Here is a 23,599-nt window from a genome sequence, read left to right on the forward strand (position 1 = left end):
ACAATCTCAACTCATTGCTATACCTTTATGCCGGCCAAAAAACAGCACCTGTTGAATTTCTGCCAGCCATGAGATTGTTCAAGAACTCCGGAGGGCGGGAAATAACCGAGGAAGACCCTCAAACAGAACATGTAGACTTTGTTTAAGGGGAGAGGGGAGAATAACCTTTTGGGATAAGAACTAAACGCCCCTTTTATTTCCTGTGAGTGGCGCTAATGAAGAATATAGATAGAAAGGTCACTCCTAGGCGCAGTCTCTGGACGCAGTTGCCCCTGAACTTGAGACGCCCCGCTATTTGCGCTTTCCCATTGGAAGACTTTGAAAGAGGAAGTGAAAGAGCTCAAAAAGAACGCAAGAACAGCAGCATCAACCACTTAAAAAAAATTCTTCTGCGGGCGGGCGCTTGCAACTCGGGAAGCTTCAGAAGCGCTGGCTTTGCGGCGTGCCTGTGTGTTATCGCTGCCGCCACCGCTCTCCCTTCTCCAGTGCGCGCCTGCAGCTGGGAGCGGAGTGAGAGGAGGCGGCGCTGTGCATGCTGGGCTCGGATCATGGTGGGGCTTTGCAGTATAGGAAGCAAGGCAGGAAGGACTTGAACTAGCGTGCAGCAGCAGCGGCCGCCGCCGCCGGCAGCCGTACCCGAGACAGAGGAGCTGCGCGTTGTGAGGGTCCACGGCTGCCTAGAGGGATTGGAGCCAGGGTGAAGGAGGAGACAAAAGTCCCGTAGGCAGAGGCGGGACGGGGCTGTAAGGGAGGTGGAACCGGGGGAGGGGGACCTTTGGAACCGCTCTCTGCCCCCTTCCCCAGTTGCTGGGGGTTTTCCCTCCCCGCTTTGCAGGAGGAAGCCCCCCTTTCGCGGATCTGACTGAAGGGGGATAGGAAAGGGGAGGGGAATCCCCCCCATCCCTCTTTTGCAAAGGGACGCCTCGGTTCTTTTGGCTGTGGTGGTTGCTGTTGGCTTCTTTGGAGGCAGCGGGGAAAGGGAAAGCGGAGCCGATCTGGGCGCCGTCGCCGCCAGCAGCACCAACAGCTCCCGCCGCCGCCTCCCCATTCCCGGGAGATGGTGACATATGAAGCGCGCTGGAAGGACCATGGTTGAGCGGAACAGCAAGTTCCTGCTGATCGTGGCGGGCTCCGTGTGCTTCATGCTGATCCTGTACCAGTATGTGGGGCCGGGGCTGAGCCTGGGCTCGCCGAGCCTCCGCTCGTACCAGGACGAGTTGGACCTCTTCCCCACGCCGGACCCGCACTACGTGAAGAAGTACTACTTCCCCGTGCGGGAGCTGGAGCGCCAGCTCGCCTTCGACATGAAGGGCGACGACGTGATCGTCTTCCTGCACATCCAGAAGACGGGCGGCACCACCTTCGGCCGCCACCTGGTGCAGAACGTCCGCCTGGAGGTGCCCTGCGACTGCCGGCCCGGCCAGAAGAAGTGCACCTGCTACCGGCCCAACCGACGGGAGACCTGGCTCTTCTCGCGCTTCTCCACCGGCTGGAGCTGCGGGCTGCACGCCGACTGGACCGAGCTCACCAACTGCGTGCCGGGCGTGCTGGACAAGCGGGAGAGCGCCGCCGCCAAACCTCCCAGGTGAGGAGGAGGGAAATCTGCGGGCAAAGGGTTGAGTGGCTTTCTCTCTCGCCCTCCTCGCGGGTATACCTCATTTTCTATTTAATTATCGATTGAGTCTGTTCCCTCCCCCACACACCCATTTTATCCTCACAACAACCCTGTGAGGTAGGTTAGGGTGAGAGAGAGTGATTGGCCCCCACTTCACCCAGCATGCCAATCGGTTGAGTGGGGATTTGAACCTGACTCCCTGCAGCCCTGGTCTGACATTCGCCTTTTGCACACACCTGACCTGCTGGTTGAATCTCCTTGACCAATCATTGCCTATGGTCCCACAGCTTGGCCGTTCCTGTAGCCTGCGTATGCCACTGGCTATACTGAGCAGACAGTTGTGGTGGTGATGGTGGGGGCACAGAACACATGTGGCTTGGCTGCCCCCGAATCATTCACCAAAGAGCCAGCTGTGCCAGTGTGCATTCACTGCACTGCTCCTGTTACTCCCGCTTCAGGGGTAGCTTTGGTAGACAGAAAACAGAGTTGCAAGTTGGGCACATGGTATGAGGCTCCGTTGTGTGTTCTCAAGATGCTGGTTTAGTTCTTTGGAATTGTTCTCAGAGCAGATCCCATCATCGCTAGGGTTATTGCTCCCCACCACCACCATGTGCACCTTTAATAGTTGTGCGCTAGACAGAAATTCAGCAGATCATTCATTGCTGCATGCTGATGCAGGGGGAGCGCTGCACCCGTGCAATTTCCGCTTGTTGTGCAACTGTTAAATCTGTGCCAGGAGCCACAAGAGAAACAAAGGTGGCAACCCTATTTGTAGCAGCTTGTATGCCTTCATATTGTGCTCACTGGACCTTGCTTGTGCCTCATAATATCCATCTCCCCTTACAACAAAACCTTATACTTCTTCCGTCCTTTCCTGAGCTGTTCTGTCCAGAGCTTGCTTTGCCCACAGACCTTAACTGGACCATGGGCTTGCTCCTATAACCCATTTTAAATATTGGAGTTCTGATATGCATTTGCTAGGTCTCCTTCTCTTCCCTTGCTCTATTTGCAGACTAGCTTTAGAGAAAAGGGCTTCTGAGTATGTGCAGAGTGCCTTGAATTGCATGTTGAAGGAGAGGCTAAAGATACATTTCATTAATACATAATTTCATTAATACATAATGCAGACAACTGGGAATAGGCTACAGAAATTCTGAGATAGATTGTGTAGTTTTCAGGCAAATTTGAGCCTTGGGGCTTTCACTCTGCCTTCCTTCCGTCTCATGCTGACAGCTTCCCCTCATCTAATTCTGGGATTCCCACTTCACTGGAATGCTGCAGAATATTGCCTGTGGACCTTGTGACTCACCTACCACAGATCTTTCCCTTGCTCTGCAGCCTGCATCACATGATCTTGACCCTTCTGGCTGTCAGAGCTGCTCTTGGTCTTCAGCCCACCTGTATGAGGCACATTGCAATGGCCATTGTATTCTGGCCATTATGCTCCACATGTCAAGTATCTCCCCCCCCCCCCTTTTCATACTATGCTAAGCACTGTTGTGCAGCATCTGGACCTTACACAGCATACCTTACTGGTAGCATTTTTCTCTCCTGTGATCTGCTCTCCTGTCCAGATGCTGTACAGACTGTTATTGAAAGAATGTTTTATATCCATGTTTGTATGCCCTTGTCATGTGCTGTATCCCTCCCTTGAAACCTAACACCTTTTCTCTAAAGCTTAGACGGTTCTGTTGTTCATCCAACCTCCCCCCCACCTGCTTGCATACCTGCTTGATTAGCCTGTGCACCCAGTCCTTCCTTTTTTTTTTCAGATGGCACAAATTTACCTTGTTGCAAAGCATCCTTCCTTCCTGATCTGGTTGCATATCCCTTTTCATGCTATGTGTACTTGAACCCAGTCCTTCCATGCTGTAACAACCGAAACACTTCTCTGCTCGTCCATTCCTTTCATCTGAATTAGTGCGACTTTGAAAGATGGACAGCTAAACACCAACTTTTGGGGAGCAAGGGAAGTTGTCACTAGACATGCTGCCCCTCCCTCCATGCACACACTCTCTTCCACTTGTATCCTAACTTTAAATAAATAAATAAATAAATAAATAAATGTTCCCTGCCCCTCTTATTTCTTGCTCACATCCCTTGGGTCTTTTCCTGTAGGCTAGGTCAGTCCTGATTCTCAAAGCTGGTTTTATTTCTTTAAATCGTAAGAGATGCTTCTGTTTCCTTCCTCTGCAATTTTAACGTGTTGGAGTCTCATTCAAAGGGCTATTGTTCAGTCATTGTCGTACCTTGTGAATGTAAATCATTGATTGTTATTACCCTTTAGAGCCTTTTGTTCCAAAGTTTTGCTCCCATAGCTCCGCAGGATTTTATGTTCACATTTGTTAATGCCATGTGCTGTGTATGTATATTGTTAATATCCTTTATAATCCTTTCAGTGAGTAGGCAGCCTTAGGAGGCAGAACCTTGGATATTTTTGTTTCTTTTCACTACTGCTGTGCTCTCTTCTTTCTTTCTCTCTTGCCCCATTTCAGTTAGACTTGTTCATTGTGCAGTACTGCATGTCTATTATATCTATTGATTCTGCTGTTGTTGCTGTCTTTTTAACTCATCTTGGTGAATTTCATCATTAATTGCTCTAACACTGTCGTATGGTTCGCTATTATGCAGGTTGCTCAGCAGTATCAAAACAAGGAACTTATCCAAAAAGGGCCAAGTCTATTTAGGTTTCTTGTTTTGTAAAGACAGACATGTGTAAACAGTCACAAACAATGCCCTCCATGTTTACTGTATGAACATTTGGGGAAGCACTGTGATGTACGAAAATATCTTGCAAAGTTGAAATTGTAGAGTGTTTATGTTCTTGGGGCTTTTGTGTTTGGGGGGGGAGTCTGACCTTTGACTCTGAGCTAGCAAATCATTAACCTTACATAGAGATCAGTATACCGATTTATGGGTAGATCCAGTTGCATGTCTCTCCCTTGGATTAAAACTTATACGTTGATATTAAAATGGTTTTCTTTTGTGGGAACAATGAAAAGATGGGCTAGTGGGAAAAAGGTTTTTGCTATGTGTTTGCAGGGGTAGCAGTGACCACTAAATTGACTTGCATTGTCTGTGTATGCTGTTCTTTTGGAAAGTGAATCCCAGAGAATTCAGAAGTGCTTTTTTAAGGCTGTGTTTATGATGAACTTTATAATCTAAGGGATTACGTATTTTTGGCTTTGCACTGACTCTTGGTTTGGGGTTTCCTTTTCCCTGGCATATGAATCTAGTAGCACTTAGCAACTATCATGTTTTACAGTGATCTGATTGGTAAGAATGGATAGGTAGGTTTGTAGCCTTAAACTGATGTTTTGCCAAAAAAATTACATTATACCCCAACATGCACATTCTGATCTTCAGTTTTGGCCTCTTGTTTAGTTTGTTTGTTTCTTCTCTGACTGATGCTGCCCTGCTAAGGTTGAAGAAGGCCTTGATGTTCAGCCATGAAGGGCTTGTGGTGATGAGGAGGTTTAAGCAATCAGTTGCTCATAACCTTTCTCTATTAATATGCAATGCCCTGGCCATTCATTAACTGCATACAAGGGAATGTTTTTGATAACGATAAACAAGAGCTGCCGGCTGACTTTGTAATATTGTCCTATCACATAGGCCTATTGTGCTGCGGTCCATTTCAGCATGTCCACAGAAAGATAACATTTCTCCTGATCGTAATGAAATCTGGCTTCATAAACAAGAGCTGTTTATGTAAAACCACTGGTGGAGCGAATTTCCTTTGTTGGCATAGAAAAGGGATTCATTCTTGCATTAATTCCACTACAGTGGTGACTGTATCACTTCATTTCCCCCCTCTGAATAATGTATCTAGGGTAATGGAACAGCCTATGCTTTTCATGTCTGGCACACATTACAGAGCCTGCTGAGATCAGGAAAATAGATTGGGTGATACCTTTTGTTGGGCAATCTCCCCTCATTGAAGCACATGCAAGATTCTGGGATTCACAGAGCTCACCCTGTTGAAATTGGGTTCAATATTTTTATTTGAAAAAGCAGCCAATAGATCCATTATTTCAGAGACGTTTCACTTGGAAGAATCTTTGCCAGCAATCCTAAGCATGTATATCAGAAAGCAGCTTCTATTTATCGGTGCTCAATTCTGTGCAAATATGCATAGAATCAGGCTGTTAGTTGCTTTAAAACACAATCTTATTCATATCTACTCAAAAAAGTCTCACTGAGTTCAGGTCTTACTCCCAGGTAAGGGTTATAGGGCTGTAGTCCTAATCGCTCTTTCTCAAGTGTAGTGATTGGAATTACGTTTGAACTGATGTAGCAGTCTCTTCCATTCTGTCGTGCTACCCACTAATGTTCTTTCTGAGTTGTTGCATCAGAGCTGTGTAGGAAAAGCTCTCTGTGTGTTTAGTTTTTTTTTTTTAATTAAGCGCTTGAGTTTCTCTAATGCACCCTCCCAGTGTCTTACAGGCATTCTTGAAGGTCGTTCAGCAGTGCTCATATATATACAAATCATGAGCTAAAAGATTGTTAACATTGTAAGCAGTGCCATTTTAGCACTGCTAAGTGCATTCTTACACTACATTCCATTGCCTGGTACATGCACTGAAAGCAATGACTGTTGATGTTTTTCCCTGCTCCAAATTGGACTTGGTGACACCAGGGCCTTTTTTTTTTTTTTTACAACCGACACCTAAATTTCTTCTTTTATTTCTCCATGTCTCTGTGATGACGTCACACTGAGTCCAGTCCTGCGTGTTCAAATGCATTTTTGTGTTTTCAGGGAAGGTTGGATGAAGTGAAGAGCCCACATCTCTTTCTTTTTTTTTGGTCTTCCTGTTCTCAGTGTGTTTTGGAGTGGATTATTTGATGCACATTTGGCTTATGAACCCTTTTCCTCTTGCGCTTGAAGAACAACAGAACAAAAATAACTCACGTGTGTATAAAGCTGCCTCACAGTGGGAAAGAGAGGATTTTGCCTCATGACAAAATATGCCCCAATGAAGTGATAGTTGGGTAGCTGTGATTGATTGTTGACAATTCAAAAAGGAGGATAGCCACTGAGGCATTGACATGCACAGGACTGTTGTGCTTAACTTTGGAGTAAGAGCCACAGAATTCAATGGGACTTGTTTATTTATTTATTAAATTTATATCCCTCCCTTCCTCTCAGAAGGAGCACTTTCTTCCAGGTCAGTGTTCATAGGATTACAGCTGAATGCAGTTAGCTCCTTCCGCTATATGCAAAAGTAGATTACTTTGTCCCATGTGTATTGAGAGGCAGGTGGTCATTTTGTAGTTCTGTGATTAGACTTTCCCCCACCCCACCCCACCCCGCCTCCCTAATTAGTCACCTCCACATAGCTTCTCTGAAGAGTGGAGAGGTGGCTCGCTGGGTGTGGGTGTTTCAACCCTTTTCTCCTCTGTAAATTCCTCCTCCCCAAGCAGTTATTCACTCTGCAGGAGGAGATGGAGACAAACAGCATCCTGTTTTTTGCTTGGAAGCATACACCTCTTCAACCTCTTTAGCGCAAGCATGCTGTTGGTGTGGAAAGCTTGCCACATTCTGCTACTGCAAACAGAACTATGTTGCATTTCTTTTCTTCCCCCCTGTTTCTTTCTGTGTCTTTCCTCCCACTCCCTCTATTTCTTTGCCTCCCCCTTCCTCCCCAAATTGACTTTTTTTTAAAAAAAAAAATGAGCTTCCTTCGGAGGCTTACTTAATCTTTGTTTTGTGTGCACATTTATGTGAATATGTCACAGAACTCTACCTGCTGAGCTTTTCATTTGTCTTTGTCACTGCTTGCAAAACTGTTAGGAACACCCCTCCTGTGATCACAATCTAAAAATTAGAATAATATTACCAAAAAAACCCTCTGTTATCAAGTGGCCTGGTTGATTGTTTCTTAAATTCAAAGAATTACCCTCAAGGATCAGGGTATAAATCTCTCTCTCTCTCTCTCTCTCTCTCTCTCTCTCTCTCAAGCTTTAAAAGAAACAGCAAGACCCTGCTTTCGAGTGTCAGAGCAGAGAAATGAGTGCAAAGTGTCCGTGATCAATCAAACATCTGCCTTGTTCAGATACTTTGGTGCTTGAAGCCAACAGAAGGTGCATAGTGGGCGGAGCCACTGTGGGATAGTGGTTAGGGTGTTGGACCTGGGAGACCAGGGTTCACATCCCCATTCAGCCATGAAGCTCACAGAGTGACCTTGGGCTAGTCACTGTCTCTCAGCCTAACCTACCTCACAGGGTTGTTGTGAGGATTAAGTGAGGAGGGGGATAACTATGCACGCCACCTTGAGCTCCTTGGAGAAAAAGGTGGGATATAAATGCATAAATAAATAAAGTTCGGAGGCAGTTCACAGCCCTGGCATAACATCCAAATTGTCCTGTGAACATATGTAGCTGCTTTACAGTGAGTTACACTATTGGCCCATCTAGCTCAGTATTGTTCTCTGTCTGGTAGTAGCCCTCTAGAGAGCTGACATTAGAGAGCATTTTCCCCATGCCTACGCAGCCCATCTGGCACAGCCTCTACTCAGAACTGCCCAGTGCTATTTTATTGGCTGGTGAACTAAACACTACACTGCTGTAGTTTCCACTACTTGTGACCATTGCTACTGCAGCTACCACCATCACCACAGGCAAGCGCCCCCTTCCTATCCGCATGAGGCAAGGAGCTCACTTTAGCTAGCCCTGTCTTTATGCCTGCATGAATTAGTCTGAGTTTTAAGTGCTACTTTGCAAAACGGCCACCCTTCCTTGGATCAAGGGCCCTTCCTCAGATTGAGGCCCAGGTGACTCAGATAGCCCTTTAGGAGTGCCATCCCTGCATTGCTCATAGGGAGTGGCTACTGGGCTGGGGCTGGGCTCAGTTGGCTTCCCAGTGCTTCATTCAATGAAGTATTCAGGTGGGTTCACAGCACAAAACTTCTCAGATAGCACAGAATGTAAACGGTGCCCTCTTAGACTGCCATCTACCTCCAAATAAACCCCACTGAAGTCAACGGTGGGACTTCATTTTGTGTAAATATGAATTGAGTTGCACTATTAAGAGTTGTCTCTCGTACTTTCCATAAGAGCTCTTTCTGTAAAGGAAAGGTAATATGCTTTGGAAGGATGGAATAAGATCAGGGGCTTATATGGCAAATTATTTTTCTGTACAGAAGTTGGTCAAGACTAGAGCTGATTCAAAGGTTCTAGGGACACAGGCTCCACATGGGAGATGAACATTCGAAAGCGGCTCTCCTTGTGAACGTTGTTTTTTTGGATGGATGCTTTCCATACCAGTGCCAACAATTTCAGGAATGTGCTGTGATGATTGTAAAACTCCTATGTACTTTGGTATTCATATGGCAGGCAGTTTCCCAAACATTATGCCCACCAATTGGAGTGGTGCCATGCAGAAGGGCTTTTTATTGCGCTGCCCTCATAGGAGAACTGTAATGCTTAAACACTGTGTAGTATATAGAGTTTATAGGCAGAGGTAGGCAACCTCTGACCCATGAGCCTTGTTGTTGTTGTTTAAATTTATTACTCACCCTTCACCTAAAGGTCTCGAGGCAGGTCACAACAGTTTTAAAATGCAGCATTAAAAACAGTTAAAAACAATTTAAATCACATCACAAAACAATAGTCCCCAAGACTATTTTTTGCTAAGCCCCAACCACCATCTATAATGTTAGGTGTGGGACAGGTAAAAACCTGGCACAGCCAAAGGGGGGGTTGGGGTTGCACACACCACCAGTCAGCTGATTGACGTGCCTGTAAAGCCCCTTTCAGAGTGAGGTGCAAAATAGTGCTTTGAAAGGAGCTTCTGACAACCCAGCAATCAAATGAGGGTCAGGAGAAGCCCCTTTCAAAGTGCTCCATGAGGTAGCACTTTGAAAGGGGCTCTGCAAGACCACTGTGGGCAAAAAAAGGTCATCTGATGTCTTAGTAATGTCAGATAATTGATAGATGGGCGGCCAGATCCAGTTCCTCACCCCTGGTGTATAGGGAGACCTGGGTTTGAATTGCCACCCAGCTGGATTTCTGCTGCTTCAGAAGACTGTTGAGCACAGCAGATCTCTTCTCTGAATATTTATTATTTTATTTATTAAATTTCTATCCTGCCCTTCCTCCCAGAAGGAGCCCAGGGTGGCAAACAAAAACATTAAAAGCATTTTAAAACAAAAGAATTTAAAACATACTAAAACAAAACATCTTAAAAACATCTTTAAAAAACAACTTTTAAAACATCTTAAAAAGCTATTCCAGCACAGACAGGGATAAGGTCTCTACTTAAAAGGCTTGTTGAAAGAGAAGTAGGCTTGAAAAGATAACAGAGATGATGCCTGTCTAATATTTGAAGGGAGGGAATTCCCAAGGGTAGGTGCCACAAGACTAAAGGACCACTTCCTATGTTGTGCAGAACAGACCTCCTGAGAAGATGGTATCTGCAGGAGGCCCTTACCTGCAGAGCTCAGTGATTGACTGGGTTTATAGGGGTTAAACCATCTTTTAGGTATCCTGGTCCCAAGCTGCATAGAGCTTGCTCTGCCACCGTGTGCCCAATGGACTCTCTGAGCTTGTAGCACCCCTTGGGCATAGAGGCTAGCCTCCATGTCCCCACATTTTGCTCTGCCTTGGTGCCCAGTGGGTGTTCCAAGTTTGGAGGGTATGGAGGGAAATCCAGGCTGCTCTGCCTCCCATCTCCAGTTCTGAGATGCGGTGAGGCTGTGGAAGAGTGTCAGCTTCCTTGCGCTGCCTGCAGCTCCAGCTTCAGAATCATCTCACTCACCACAACCTGGCTTCCCTTTGCCATCATGAAGGCGGCAAGCAGGATGAATGAGCCCTGTACGTATGTATTGCGTTTCTATCCCAACTTTCCTCCACAGAGCTGAAGGCAATGAGTATGGTTCTCCCCCTATTTTATTCTCCTAGCAACCTTTTGAGGTGGGTTAGGCTGAGAGATGGTAGGGATTTGAATCTGGGTTTCCCACATCAGTCATTCTAACCACTGTACCACATTTGCTCTTACATTCTCTCCACCCCTTCAGCTTTCTTTGTCTTCTGTGTTTGAGCTACACTTGCTGCTTGCTTTCCTTGTCCTTGCTTGATATCCTGTTCCTAGTCTAGCAGTGGGGAGATGCATCCTCATGTATATTCACGCTTGTATTTATGGTGGCTCTTGGTGTTTCATGGGTCAGATAGGGCATGACTATGGTGTACCTGTTTGCCTAACAAACCAAAAAAACCCTGCAAGCTTGAGTTGCGTGTTTCCTCAAATAAATTGTTGTCCAGTTCATTGCATATCTCGGGAGGGGGGGGGTGTTGCACTTGTAAAACCAGCATGCTCATTGACAAGTAACACTAAGCCAAACTATGACGTAGCAGGACCGAGCAAATGTTCAGGCTCCCCAAGAGGAGATCATGGCCGCTTGGCTCCTTCCCAGTTATTCTGCTGCTGTGCTTAGCTAAACCATGGCTTGGCTTAGCATGTCATCTAAACCAGGGCTTGTGATTTAGCTGTCCCCAGAGACACCATGAGCTGAAAAGCATAGGGCAAAACCTTGTTGCAGCTTGTCTGCAGAGAGCTAAATCACGAGCCCTGGTTTGGATGACCAACTAAGCCAAACCATGGTTTAGCTCAGTGCTGCAGCAGAATGACTGGGGAGGAGCAAAGTGGATGCAATCTCTTCAGGAGCCCAAGTTAGTTCTCTTGTGCTAAGCCATGGTTTGACTTAGTACGTATTCTGTGTGAACCAGGCCTATGTCTGTGGAAGAGCACCTGCTTCGCATGCAGAAGGTCCCAGGTTCAGTCACCAGCGTCTCCAGATAGGGTTAGGAATGTCTCCCGCCTGAAACCCTGAACAGCTGTTGCCAGTCAGTGCAGACAGTACTGAACTATATGGACCAATGGACCAACTTTGCATAGGGCAGCTTCTTATGTTTCTTACTTTCTGTTGCAAAAATTATAACAGAGCTGATACAATCTTTCTTAGGAACCTTGATTTTGTTTTACTATCTGGCAAAGGAGGTTGACTGGGAACTGTGTTTCTCCTGAAGGGGCTCTTTTTGAAAGGCAATGGGCGGGGGGTTTTTTGTTTTGTTTTTATGGAGAAAACCAGCTGTCTTTGTTTTCAGTTATCACAATGGTTTCAGCTGTGGAGTCAACCTCTTGTCATATTCTGGCAGGCAAGGGAGGGAACATTTCATCTGGACTTTTCCAAAATCCCCTCTTAAATGAAGAGAGCAACAGTTGTGTGGCAGAATGTACAAGTTCTTTTTGTTCTGGAACTGGTATTGCTCATAAATAAACTGGATATGATCCAGCCAAAAAATAAGCACTTTATCATTCCATTGAAATCAATGGGAATAATATTAAGCATGTGTTTCATTCTCCCATTGAAAGTAATGAAATGTTAAAAGTACTTTTCCCTGGCAGGATGATGTCCACTTTGTTTTTCATGGTTCCTGTGGGAGTCTGAATGATTTGTCTGTGCAGTATTTCATTATCTTAATTCCTCCTTTGTAATTGCTAGATATTTTGTCCCTTCTTTTCCTTTCATTAAAGAAATGGGAGCATATTTCAAAGCACATACAGTAAGGAATACATTATTCCACCCACCCCTCAATCCTTTTGAGGAGTGCTGGCATCCAGAACCTCATGTCTCATGGCAATTTAACATGTGATGCTAAGAAAAATATATTTAAGCCTGGAATATATCACTTGTGAATCCTGTCAAGGCTATATAGGAAAAAGGTTTAACTTTTAAATTGCATGGAGATTCTAGTCAAAATTAGATTTAAATTAGTTTCCTAAAAATTAGATTTAGACTGCAATCCCCTTCTTTGGGACTACACCCATTGGACTCAGTGGCACATACTTCTGAATAAACATGCGTAGGATTGTGTCTGTTACTGATTGGATCATCATTTGAACCAGCCTTCTTTTGCTTACACTAAAACTAGTTATGTTTGTGAGCGAGTAGACATTGTTGTTACAACATGTGTTATTACAAATGGAGGGAGCAATAAAACAACTGCTTTCTTTTTAAAAAAAAATCATTTGTAAAGCAAACAGCATTTTTAATTCAGTTCCGTTTATTCAGTTTATGCATTGCTTTCTACAACCAAAGGAGTTTCAAAGCAGAAAAATATAAAAGCAGTGCATATCAAAGATATCATTTTATTATCATGTATTGTTTTAAATTTGAATTTAAAATTTAAAATTTATTGTTTTAAATTTTAAAACAGTACAGCATATTAGCACTAAAATGTTCATCCACAAATAATCACAAAGTAATAAAATATCCTTTCCCACCCAACAATGCCTAGATAAAAATCAAACCAGCCACAGTCATGCATTTTTGTCTTTAAAACAAAACTTGTCTATTGCAGGAATCAGAATGTCTTACATTTACCTAGTGTAGTAGCTAAGAGACTGAGTTACAAATTGGGAATCCACTGGTTTGGATCTCACCTCTGCCATGAACTCACTAGGTGGCCATAGGCAAGCCATTGACTTTCAGCCTCAGTTCCCTCATCTGTAATATGTGGAATAATCATACTTGCAACGATAATGGCAAGGTTGTTGTAAGGACAAAAACTAGATAATGCACATGAAACACTTTGAATGCTTGAAAGCACTATACAAATGTATGATTACCAGCTCATGAGCATGTAAGTATAGTTAGGAATGGGTTGTCATAGCATACTTGGAGGCCTGCTTTAAAAACGTGTGTCACTTTTGTATTTTGAAAACCTGCTTCCTTAAATCATAATCCAAGAAATGTTCAAATCCCTCTTCCATGGAGGATTTTTGATGAGGTCTACCTCTGTGATGAGAGCCAGTGTGGTGTAGTGGTTAAGGTGTTGGACTACAACCTGGGAGACCAGGGTTCGAATCCCCACACAGCCATGAAGCTCACTGGGTGACTTTGGGCCAGTCACTGCCTCTCAGCCTCAGAGGAAGGCAATGGAAAACCCCCTCTGAATACCGCTTACCATGAAAACCCTATTCATAGGGTTCCCTTAAGTCGGAAATGACTTGAAGGCAGTTCATTTCCATTTTCACCTCTGTGGTGTTCCTTTTCCCTAGTAATGGTTGTGTGGCTCCCGTTTTGTTCTTCATTGAAAGGTGTTTTTCTTTTCAACTGCACATCTCGGAGCATTCTATAGAGCTACTGTTTGGTAAGTATTACCTTTGGGACTACTGAGTATTGCAAAGTGTTCGCCAGTACCCTTAAAGGAATTATGGTCAGAAGCAGTAATACAGGAAGGCCTCAGAAAGTGAATGGAGACAAGCAACTTTTGAAGATGTTCCTTGCAGGGGGTTCTCAAAACCCAGTGGGGATAGATTGGAGACTTATCTAACCACATGGATCTACTTTATTATTATTTATTAATAATAATTGTATACCGCCCAATATCATACAGTTCTTTGGGAAGATTACAATAAAAAGTACAAAAACAGCCTAAATACAAAATAAAACATGAAAACATAAAATCAAATGCAATATAAATACAACAAGAAAACAAAATTCACCTCAGCCTCAAAGTTAAAATAAAGATTTAAAAACTGAACAGAAAGGTCTTCACCTGGCACCAAAGAGATCAGGAGGACTGCACTGGGCAAACCTCTCTAGGGCCATAGCTCAGTGGTAGAGCAACTGCTTTGCTTGCAGAAGGTTCCAGGTTCAATCCCTGACATCTCTAGGGAGGGCTGAGGAAGGTGAGAGAAACCCAGCAGAACCTACACCTTGCTGCTGTTGCTTCCTGCAAAACTCCATCTGCAGGCTTCCTCAGGTGTTAGCTGCTACCTCCTGCAAGGCCTGGGTGCCAGCTGAAGCCAGCTGGGGCTAACAAGGGAGAAGACAACTGCCAGAGGGTGGGGAAGAGAGCTCCCCTTCATAAGAGCCACCTGTAGCCAATGCTTCCCTCCCACCAGTGTCAGGCTTCTTTTAACATGTGCCAGGGTAGGAGTAGTCGGGGGCCTGCCATTGAGGTAATACTGGGCAGGGGATGTAATAGCGGTGGGAGGCAGACTGGTCATTACAGGGGAAGGGATGTAAGACATCTTCTTGCTTGCATCCCTTCTGGTCCCTCTTCCAACCCTTGGGACACTGGTAGCTATGCTGGGAACTCCCTAGATCTTACTGTCCTGCTGATGAATGCAAGGTCAGTGACTAATAAAACCAGTCGCTGATTCATAGGGTCGCCATAAGTCGTAGTCGACTTGGAGGCACATAACAACAACAACAATTCAGCACTTAATCCTGGATGAATGTGCTGACCTTGCTTGTATTACCGAAACCTGGCTAAATGACCAAGGCGGAGTAGGTCTCTCCCAGCTCTGCCCACCAGGTTTTGTGGCACTCCAGCAGCCTAGATCCAGGGGACAGGGAGGTGGGGTTGCAATTGTCTGCAGGGAATCCATCTCCCCTATCAGGTACCCTGTCCCTAACACCGCCAGCTTTGAATGTGTGTGCCTGGCGTTGGGTCAGGGAGACAGAGTGGGGATTCTGTTGGTGTACTATCCACCCCACTGCCCAACACTCTTCCTCCCTGAGCTGGTGGAGCTGGTGTCGGCTTTGGTGTTGCAGTTCCCCAGGTTGATTGTCCTGGGTGACTTCAACATACATGCCAAGGTTAGACTCATAGGTCCAGCTCAGGACACACTTGATCTTGTGTTCTGTTTGGGACAGGAAGAAGGTGGTCTGAGGGTGGAGGGGTTCTTAGTGACTCCGTTGTCATGGACAGATCACCACCTGACAAGGTTTAGACTTTGTGCCCCTTTCACTTTCGCAGGGGTGAAGTGCCGATTAAGATGGTCTGCCCCCAGAGACTCATGGATCCAGATGGTTTCCTAAAATGCTCTGGGGGATATTCCCAGCATGGCTGGTGATACTGCTGAAGCCCTGGTCAATCTCTGGAATATGGAGGCGACCCGGGCGGTAGACACTGTTGCTCCTAAGCACCCATAATACACCTAGGTTTACTTGGGCCTGATGAAATGGCAGGGATGATGGCTAGAGCGACAATGGAGAAAAACTCAGTCCGCTTCCGATCAAACATAGGCTAGAGGTCATTTTCGAGCCTATCATGTGGTGGTGATGGCAGCGAAGAAAGTGCACTTCTCTGCCACCATTGCGTCTGCTCAGTGTCGTCGGGTGATGCTTTTCCGGGTGGTCTGGGGTCTTTTGGGCTCTGGCCCTACATTAGACTCTGAGTCCTCAGTCACTCGCTGTGACATGTTTGTGAGGCACTTTGCAGATAAAATTGCTTGCATTCGGACTGACTTGGACTCCTCATTAACTACAGTTGTGCCAGATGTCCCTGAAGCTTCCTCTTGTCATTTTTCTGTGGATACTTTTTAGCTTGTAAAGCCTGAGGATGTGGACAGGATTCTGGGAGAATCAAGGGCCACTACTTGTTCCCTTGACCCTTGCCCATCCTGGTTAATCAAATCTGCCAGAGGGGGAGTGGCTGACTGGTTGGCATATTTAATTAACACCTCCCTAAGGGAAGCTTCTATGCCAACATTGTTGAAGGAGGCTGTGATAAGACCTTTGTTTAAAAAGCCTTCGTTAGACCCTGCGGATCTTAACAACTTCCGCCCAGTCTCTAATCTTCCCTTTCTGGGCAAGGTGATTGAGAGGGTAGTGGCTGCTCAGCTCCAAGTTTTCCCGGATGAATTGAACTATCTAGACCCTTTTCAATCAGGCTTCAGGCCTGGTCGTGGGACAGAGACTGCCTCGGTCACCCTGCTTGATGACCTATGCTGGGCATCAGACAGGGGAAGTGCATCCCTGTTGGTGCTGCTGGACCTCTTGGCGGCCTTCGATACGATCGACCATGGTATCCTTCTGGGCCATCTAGCTGGGGTGGGATTGGGAGGCACTGTTTTACGGTGGATGGCTCCGGTCGTACCTGATGGGACAGGACCCAGAAAGTGGTGCTGGGAGACTACTGCTCGACCCCCTGGCCGTTGGCCTGTGGGGTACCACAAGGCTGCATTCTGTCTCCCATGCTCTTTAACATTTATATGAAACCCTAGGAGAGGTCATCGGGAGATTTGGAGTACAATGTCATCAATATGCTGATGACACTCAGCTCTATCTCTCCCTACCACCTGATTGCAGGGAGGGAGTGCTCATCCTAAACCGGTGCCTGGAGGCTGTGAAGGGCAGGATGTGGGCTAACAAACTGACACTTAATCCAGACAAGATGGAAGTACTGCTGGTCAAGGGAAAAACTTTACCAGGGACCGGATTGCAACCTATTCTGGATGGGTTTGCACTCCCCTTGAAGGAGCAGGTCCACAGTTTGGGAGTCCTCCTGGATCCTGCCCTGCTACTTGAATATCAGGTGGCTGCGGTTGCCAGGAGTGCTTTTGGCCAACTCAAACTGGTCTACCAGCTGCGTCTGTTCCTGGAGGCAGTTGACTTGGCCATAGTGACACAAGCATTGGTGACATCGAGGCTTGATTACTGTAACGCACTCTATGTGGGGCTGACTTTGAAAATGGTTTGGAAATTGCAGTTGGTTCAAAATGCAGCAGCCAGAATGTTAACTGGAGCACGGCGCAGGGAGCATATCATGCCTGTGCTTTATTGGTTCCCAATTTGTTTCCGGGCCCAATTCAAAGTGCTGGTTCTGACCTTTAAAGCCCTAAACGGCCTTGGACCAATATACCTGAAGGACCGCTTATGCCCATATGTACCTGCCTGGGATTTAAGATCATCTGCCTCTGGTCTCCTCTGCGTGCCTGGAATAAAAGATGTTAGACTGACAGGTATGCGGGAGAGAGCTTTTTCAGCTGTGGCCCTCAAGCTTTGGAATACCCTACCCCAAGATGTCTGCTCTGCGCCCTCCCTGTTGGTTTTCTGGAAACTTCTGAAAACGATCTTGTTCCGCAGAGCCTTTGGGAGGGACTGAAGGTAGAGCCTGACACTGATTTTATGCCTTCTACGTTAAATTTTACCTTTGTAGTCCCTTTAGTCCCACTCCCTATATATTTGTGTGTGTGTGTGTGTAGTAGATTATGTATTTTAATTGTATTTTATGTATTTTAATTTATTTTAATATTTTTGTGATTTTACTGTTTACAATTTTATTATGTACGTGTTTGATTTTATTTTTGTAAGCCACCCTGAGTGCCCTATTATAAGGTAGAAGGGCGGGATAGAAATATTTTAAAATAAATAACTCTGCCTGAAATCCTGGAGAGCTAATGGCAGTCAGCATGGACAGTACTCAGCCAGATGGACCAATGGTCTGGATTTATTTAAGACAGCTTCCTGTGTTCCTAAAGCTGTTCCATAAGTAGGGTGCCACTACTGCAAAGGCCCTGTCTTTGTCTTCTGTTCATTTTAATCACAGCCACTTGGTTTCTGTCAGAATTGTTGACTTTACACAGGTGGCATCTGAAATATATCTAAATTTACCCTGCTCTGTTCTATTTTACCTTGTGTTAATGCTAAGCTGATCTTAACAGCTGAAAGCCCCTTTTAGAAAAGCAATTCTTAGCAATTGCCTGTCATCTTTAAGAAGAAAATGATGATTTGCAATTAGTGATTTTTATGCTGACACCACAGCATGTTGCATAACTGTTCTCCAGCTTATGAACTAGTGATTCTTGATTATGTTTGGCTGCAGATTACATCACTGGCATTTTCTTCAATGCATTTTAATATTTTTAACACTCTTTTTTTCTTTTTGTAAGCTTTTAACGGTGCAAGCATGATAAATAAGTATCAATTTTTTATGTGTTCACATTATCAAACAGTCTCTGTGTGGACTGAAAATGGAAGTAATGTGAACTTCAGTGCATTCACTAAAATGTTCTTCAAATAAATCCACCGTATGCCTCCATTTCAACTCAGACAAGCATGCATGAAGCTCCCAGGTGATCCCTTATCTAGATATTGGCCATGCTGAGAGACAGAACTGAGTCAAACACTTTGAGACCCTTCTCAGAAGCCAGATACTTTTAGTATTTTCCTTAGCAAGGGTTGGATTCTGACCCTTCTCCTCCAAAAAACCCTCATTCTGAAAATAAAACTCTATGACAGCCTAAAAATTGATAGTCAAGGCAACTTTGACTTGATGCCAGGACACTGTTTCTTAAGGCAAGAGTCTCTAGCGTGGTGACCATGGGCATATATGTGCCTGTAGAGGCTTTTCCTGGTGTCCACAGGGTTCCTCCTCCTTCCCCAGCTGAAATTAGGCTTAAAAGAAGCATTCTGTTGTAGCCAGTAGAACAGGTTGTGTTACATCCTTGATAGCGTTGTATGTGTGGGTGAGTGTGGTGCTGACAACGGTTCCCCCAGTTTGCAAATGTGCCCACAGGCCCCAAAAGGCTTGTGATCCCTGTCTTAAGATATTGCATAGAATTAGTTTTATGGGTGTTCTTCAGTATCTGTTTCATCAAAACAGCATCTTCACTGTAAAATGGGCCAACACACGCTACCCGTGTGTGAGATTTGCATGCATCTTAAAATACAAATTTTATTTCCATCTCTAAGTGCTTGTGATCTCTGCCATCTACCATAAACCACTTCCCTGCTCCAACCAAATCTTGCAAATAAAGAATTTGGGGGTGGGTGGGATGCACTTGCCTATGGTCCATTTTTCCTTTCAGTAATGATTACCATTAGGATATAAGTGACGGCATAGAAAGTATTAGGGTAAGAGGATGGGAGAGGGATCTGTGTTGTATTGCTGAGACAAATTGCAGGAGATTGCTGACTCGTCAGTTCCTGACCATTTTTTTTTCTTTTTCCTAATGGAAACACTGGAGAGACGAGGAGTAGAAGCATTAAAGTATAATCATAATCGGTCAACAATTCCTCCTGTTAACATACTTGAAATCAGAAAAGACAGGATTAATCTTCTGCTTTCGCCTCCACTCACCTGCCTTTTTAAGCTTCCCTTAAATAGGTTTCTCCAAAGTGAAGTGGCAGATACAAGTAGTCTTGCCGCACGAGAAGCAAGAATGAATGGCCTTTATCCAGTCTAATGCTGTCGCTCTCTGCTGAAATGAATAGCTGTCTCAAAGAAAACATGTTCTCTGCCCCTTCCCAAAAGCAAAAGGATGCCCCCTTATCGAAATCTCTGGCATTTGTGTATGTGTGTGTGTAGCCTGTAAAAGCTCTGTCTTTCCAACAAAACAGAAGTTTAGTTGTGTGTTTCCACATTATTTGCAGTGCCTCAGTCTGACACTGACTGTGATGTGAGTGTTGATTTTGTAGCCAGCAAGGCTGGGCTTCCTAGATCTAGGTAGGAATGACTATAGTGAGCACAGGAAGGTATGTTCTTCAGTACAAGTACCACATAACTAGTCTGGCTTTGTTTTTCTCTTATGGTGACACATGGATGACAAATCTTGGGTGGTATTCAATGCTTGTCCTACTCAGAGTAGACACACTGACATTAATGAAAAATGGAAATGGACTGCCTCCAAGACGATTCCGACTTATGGCGACCCTATGAATAGGGTTTTCGTGGTAAGCGGTATTCAGAGGTGATTTACCATTGCCTTCCTCTGAGGCTGAGAGGCAGTGACTGGCCCAAGGTCACCCAGTGAGCTTCATGGCTGTGTGGGGATTCGAACCCAGGTTTCCCAGGTCCTAGTCCAACACTCTGACCACTACGCCACACTGGCTGTCGTTAGATGTATTCATTTCAGTGGGTCTACTCTGAGTAGGACTTAGTTGAATACAACCCCATGTTTGGCAGAACTGCAATCCAAATGCTCTCTCAGAGAGGCCTGCACCTGGATTTAGACAAAAGCATCACGGTGCATGAACCACGGTAAAAAGAAGACTAAGCATATCAAGATGTGCACTTTCTATCACTGCCAAAGAAGACTGTCCACAGCAATATTACAGTGCATATCTCTGCCTGATGGACCAGCATCAAAGGGCATATTCAGCTAAATTATTGCCCTAGCAGAATTACTTCAAATAGTGTGAGGGAATTTCCCACCCCTCTACTCCCTGCTTGTATGCCCCCTGCTATCCCTAAATCTGCTTATGGGGATTTAGGGGGCATGTAGAGGGAGGAAAAGGGGAGAACGTTCCATTCCACAAGGAAAAATCACTTGCGCTGATAGAACGTTCTGCTTAGCACAATGCTGAATACAACCCAAACCCATCAAACTAAACAAGGGCAGGCAACATTGACCTGCATCTGGCCTTTCAAGGTTCTCTCTGTGGCTCATGCAACACAAGTAATTTCATTTTGGTGTTTGTACTGCACATTTCCTTCCAAAAGGAATCCCAAAGCTACTAACAATAACATACTGAAACACATCCAATAATAGTGAAAAACAAACACCAAACAGTGTGGGAAATGATCTAACCATACAAATGTTGCAATAACCAGTGTTGATCAATTTTTCATTGCAATGCATAAGACAAAACAATGAAGAATCATAATACCAAATTCATAAAGGATGAATTTTTCAGGATTTTAAATTGCTGTAACCCGCCCTAGGACTTCAGGGTGGGTAACTAATAATAAATAATAACAGTTACTACTACTGGTACCACTAACTCTTGGATCTTAAATTGCTCCTCCATTTACTTAGGGGAGAGGCAATTTTTGCCAACCCAACTTCTATTTATAGTCCTCTGCATCATATCCCGCACCGATCCCAATAGTTGCCCAAGTTTTAGGAGCAGATTTTCAGGGGCTGTGGAGGAAGAGGGGAGGTGGCAAAGCCCTATTCGGGGAGATATGTTGTGTTCACAGAAAGTTGGGATCCAAGCACATACCAATAAATTCCTGAAGTAAAACATTTCAATAAAATAACAAGGTTTTCTTGCATCCGCAGGGAATGGGACTAGGTGGCTTTTGATGTGTCTTCCACCTCTGATTCTAATGGAACATTTATTCCATTATTATAATGGAATTTATTCCATTATTTCTTTTATTATTTACATGTATTAGTTGCCCGTTAACCCAGTTCTTAACAAAAATTAAGAACATAAAGGCCTGCTGGATCAGGCCAGTGGCCCATCTAGTCCAGCATCCAAGTCACAAAGTGGCCAACCAGATGCCTGTGGGAAGCCTGCAAACAGGACCTGAGTGCAAGAGCACTCTCCCCTCTGTGGTTTCCAGCAACTGCTATAATTGGAACACAGGATAATATCAAAAGTGATAAAATGCATCAGCACAAAAAAATACAAATACATAAAAAGTAGAACCAATACCTTCAGTCAAAATATATACACTCTTATACCCTCATTCTACCTAGTTTACTGAAGCTGTAATCCTATAAACACCAACCTGGGAATAAATCCCAATCATCCCGCATAGGATTGCATGATTGCGTTATAAGACTTTAATTCTATGCAAACCTTTCTGGCAATAAGTCCCATTAAGCACAGTGGAACCTACCTCCAAGTAAACATGCATAGGATTGTGCTGTGAGAGGCTGCTTGGTTTTCCCCTTAGTCTCCAGATTTCAGGATGGGAGATGAGGTCTGGAGCAAGACTGGATACAGGCCAGATGCTAAGAACCACAGAGCTAGTCATTCAACAGAACTCTAGATGGCCCTGGAACCTCCCACTCTGCTGGGTAGACAGAGAATTGACAAAATATTGTGATTCTGGAATAAGCTGAAGCTTTATTCAGCTGTCATCTGCAAGTTCCTCAGTCAGATTTGTACACTGTCACATTTTGACTCTGGGAAACTCTTTGTGCTGTTGAAGCTGACAGTTCTCTTGTTCCTAACTGAGCACAGGCTAGGTGGTGATTGTAGAAGTGAGGGCTGGCAATTCTCTCCTCCTCCCCCCCCCCCCGATTTTCCTTGGAAACAGTTGCTGACTTTGCTGCTTTCTCAAAGTGACTCTCAACATTTGGTAAAAGTATTGTTTTCAACTAAGGTCACATCCACACCATACATTTAAAGCGCATGGCTTTTCCCAACAAATATTGAGAACTGTCATTTGTTAAGGATGCTGGGGTATACCTCTGTGAGGGGTAAACTACTGTTCCCAGGATTCGTTGGGGGAAGCCATGACTGTTAAAGTGGTATAATTGTGCTTTAAATGTATGTTGTAGCATACTCAAAGTTGAAATAATGGACTTCAAATCCATTGATTTGAATGGGTTTACTGAGTATGGCTTAGCTGGATACAACCTGTAGAGATCAGCAAATAACAAAATTGCCAGGGCTACTTGTGAGAAGTGATTAGCCTTTTCATGCTCTTGAACCTTTGGATTCAATTGCCCTCTCTAAGGATTTGCTAAACACCACACACAGTCATTTCTGCCTCAAATGAAGTTGGTAGGATGGGCATCTGCTTCTTTGATCCGAGAGGCAGTCTGAGTTGAGAGGTGCCTTGTGGATGGTTTGTAACTTTTAACATGATCTGTGTTAATCTGTTGACCTCTAGATGAAAGGTTCCCTAACTTCTTGCCACATCCCCACGGCAAAAGCTACCCAATGCCACCAAATAATTTGTCTCGCAGTGACTGGCCTCAGAATACAACCTGTTTGTTTAGATTTTAATCTCTTCTTTTATCTCCCCAGCTCTATGCTGAGAAAAATTAGGAATAAACTCACCCAGCAGTTTTTCCATGAGGACTGGGAATTGCAGTTTAAAAGCACTGCATAGAAGAGAATGAACTTCTTTATGAAGTTCAAAGGAAGTCTTAACAGCCAGGCCTTTGTTTCAATTTGCATCCTGAACTAGGGTGTAAAATACTGTACTTCCTGGCTCTGTAGTTTTACTGTTGGCCATTAGTTGCATTTAAATAGATTATAAGTGGAAACGGGGAGGGGGGGGACACAACAACAGAGGAATGGAAGCTATTGCAGTAACCAGATCAAAAACTGATTTGCTTGCGTATAGGACTAAGAAAGCTTGCATCATTTTCTGCTAAAGTCCAGAAGGCCACTGAGGTGGTATGAATGTTTAGAAAGTGGGTCTAAGCAATCTGTGATGTGAAGAGTTCTTTGTGAACCTCATTTCCTCAAGAATGAACAAGGATGTGATGCACGATCATCT

At 44.7% G+C, this 23,599-nt stretch overlaps 1 protein-coding gene across 2 annotated transcripts in view; it reads left to right on the forward strand.

Moving 5' to 3' along the window:
- The first annotated feature begins 263 nt into the window (after positions 1–263).
- HS6ST1 (heparan sulfate 6-O-sulfotransferase 1) overlaps positions 264–23,599 on the forward strand; it is a 291,021-nt gene continuing 267,685 nt past the window's right edge. Inside the window, exon 1 of one of the 2 annotated variants that reach the window (XM_061636390.1) lies at positions 264–1,585. In XM_061636390.1, coding sequence (XP_061492374.1) covers positions 1,068–1,585 — 518 coding nt within the window. In that variant the 5' untranslated portion in view covers positions 264–1,067. The remainder of the gene's footprint in view (positions 1,586–23,599) is intronic. The other variant, XM_061636392.1, reaches the window with a different exon arrangement.

The sequence above is a fragment of the Rhineura floridana genome, chromosome 7 (genome assembly GCF_030035675.1).
Source record: "Rhineura floridana isolate rRhiFlo1 chromosome 7, rRhiFlo1.hap2, whole genome shotgun sequence".
NCBI lineage: Eukaryota > Metazoa > Chordata > Lepidosauria > Squamata > Rhineuridae > Rhineura > Rhineura floridana.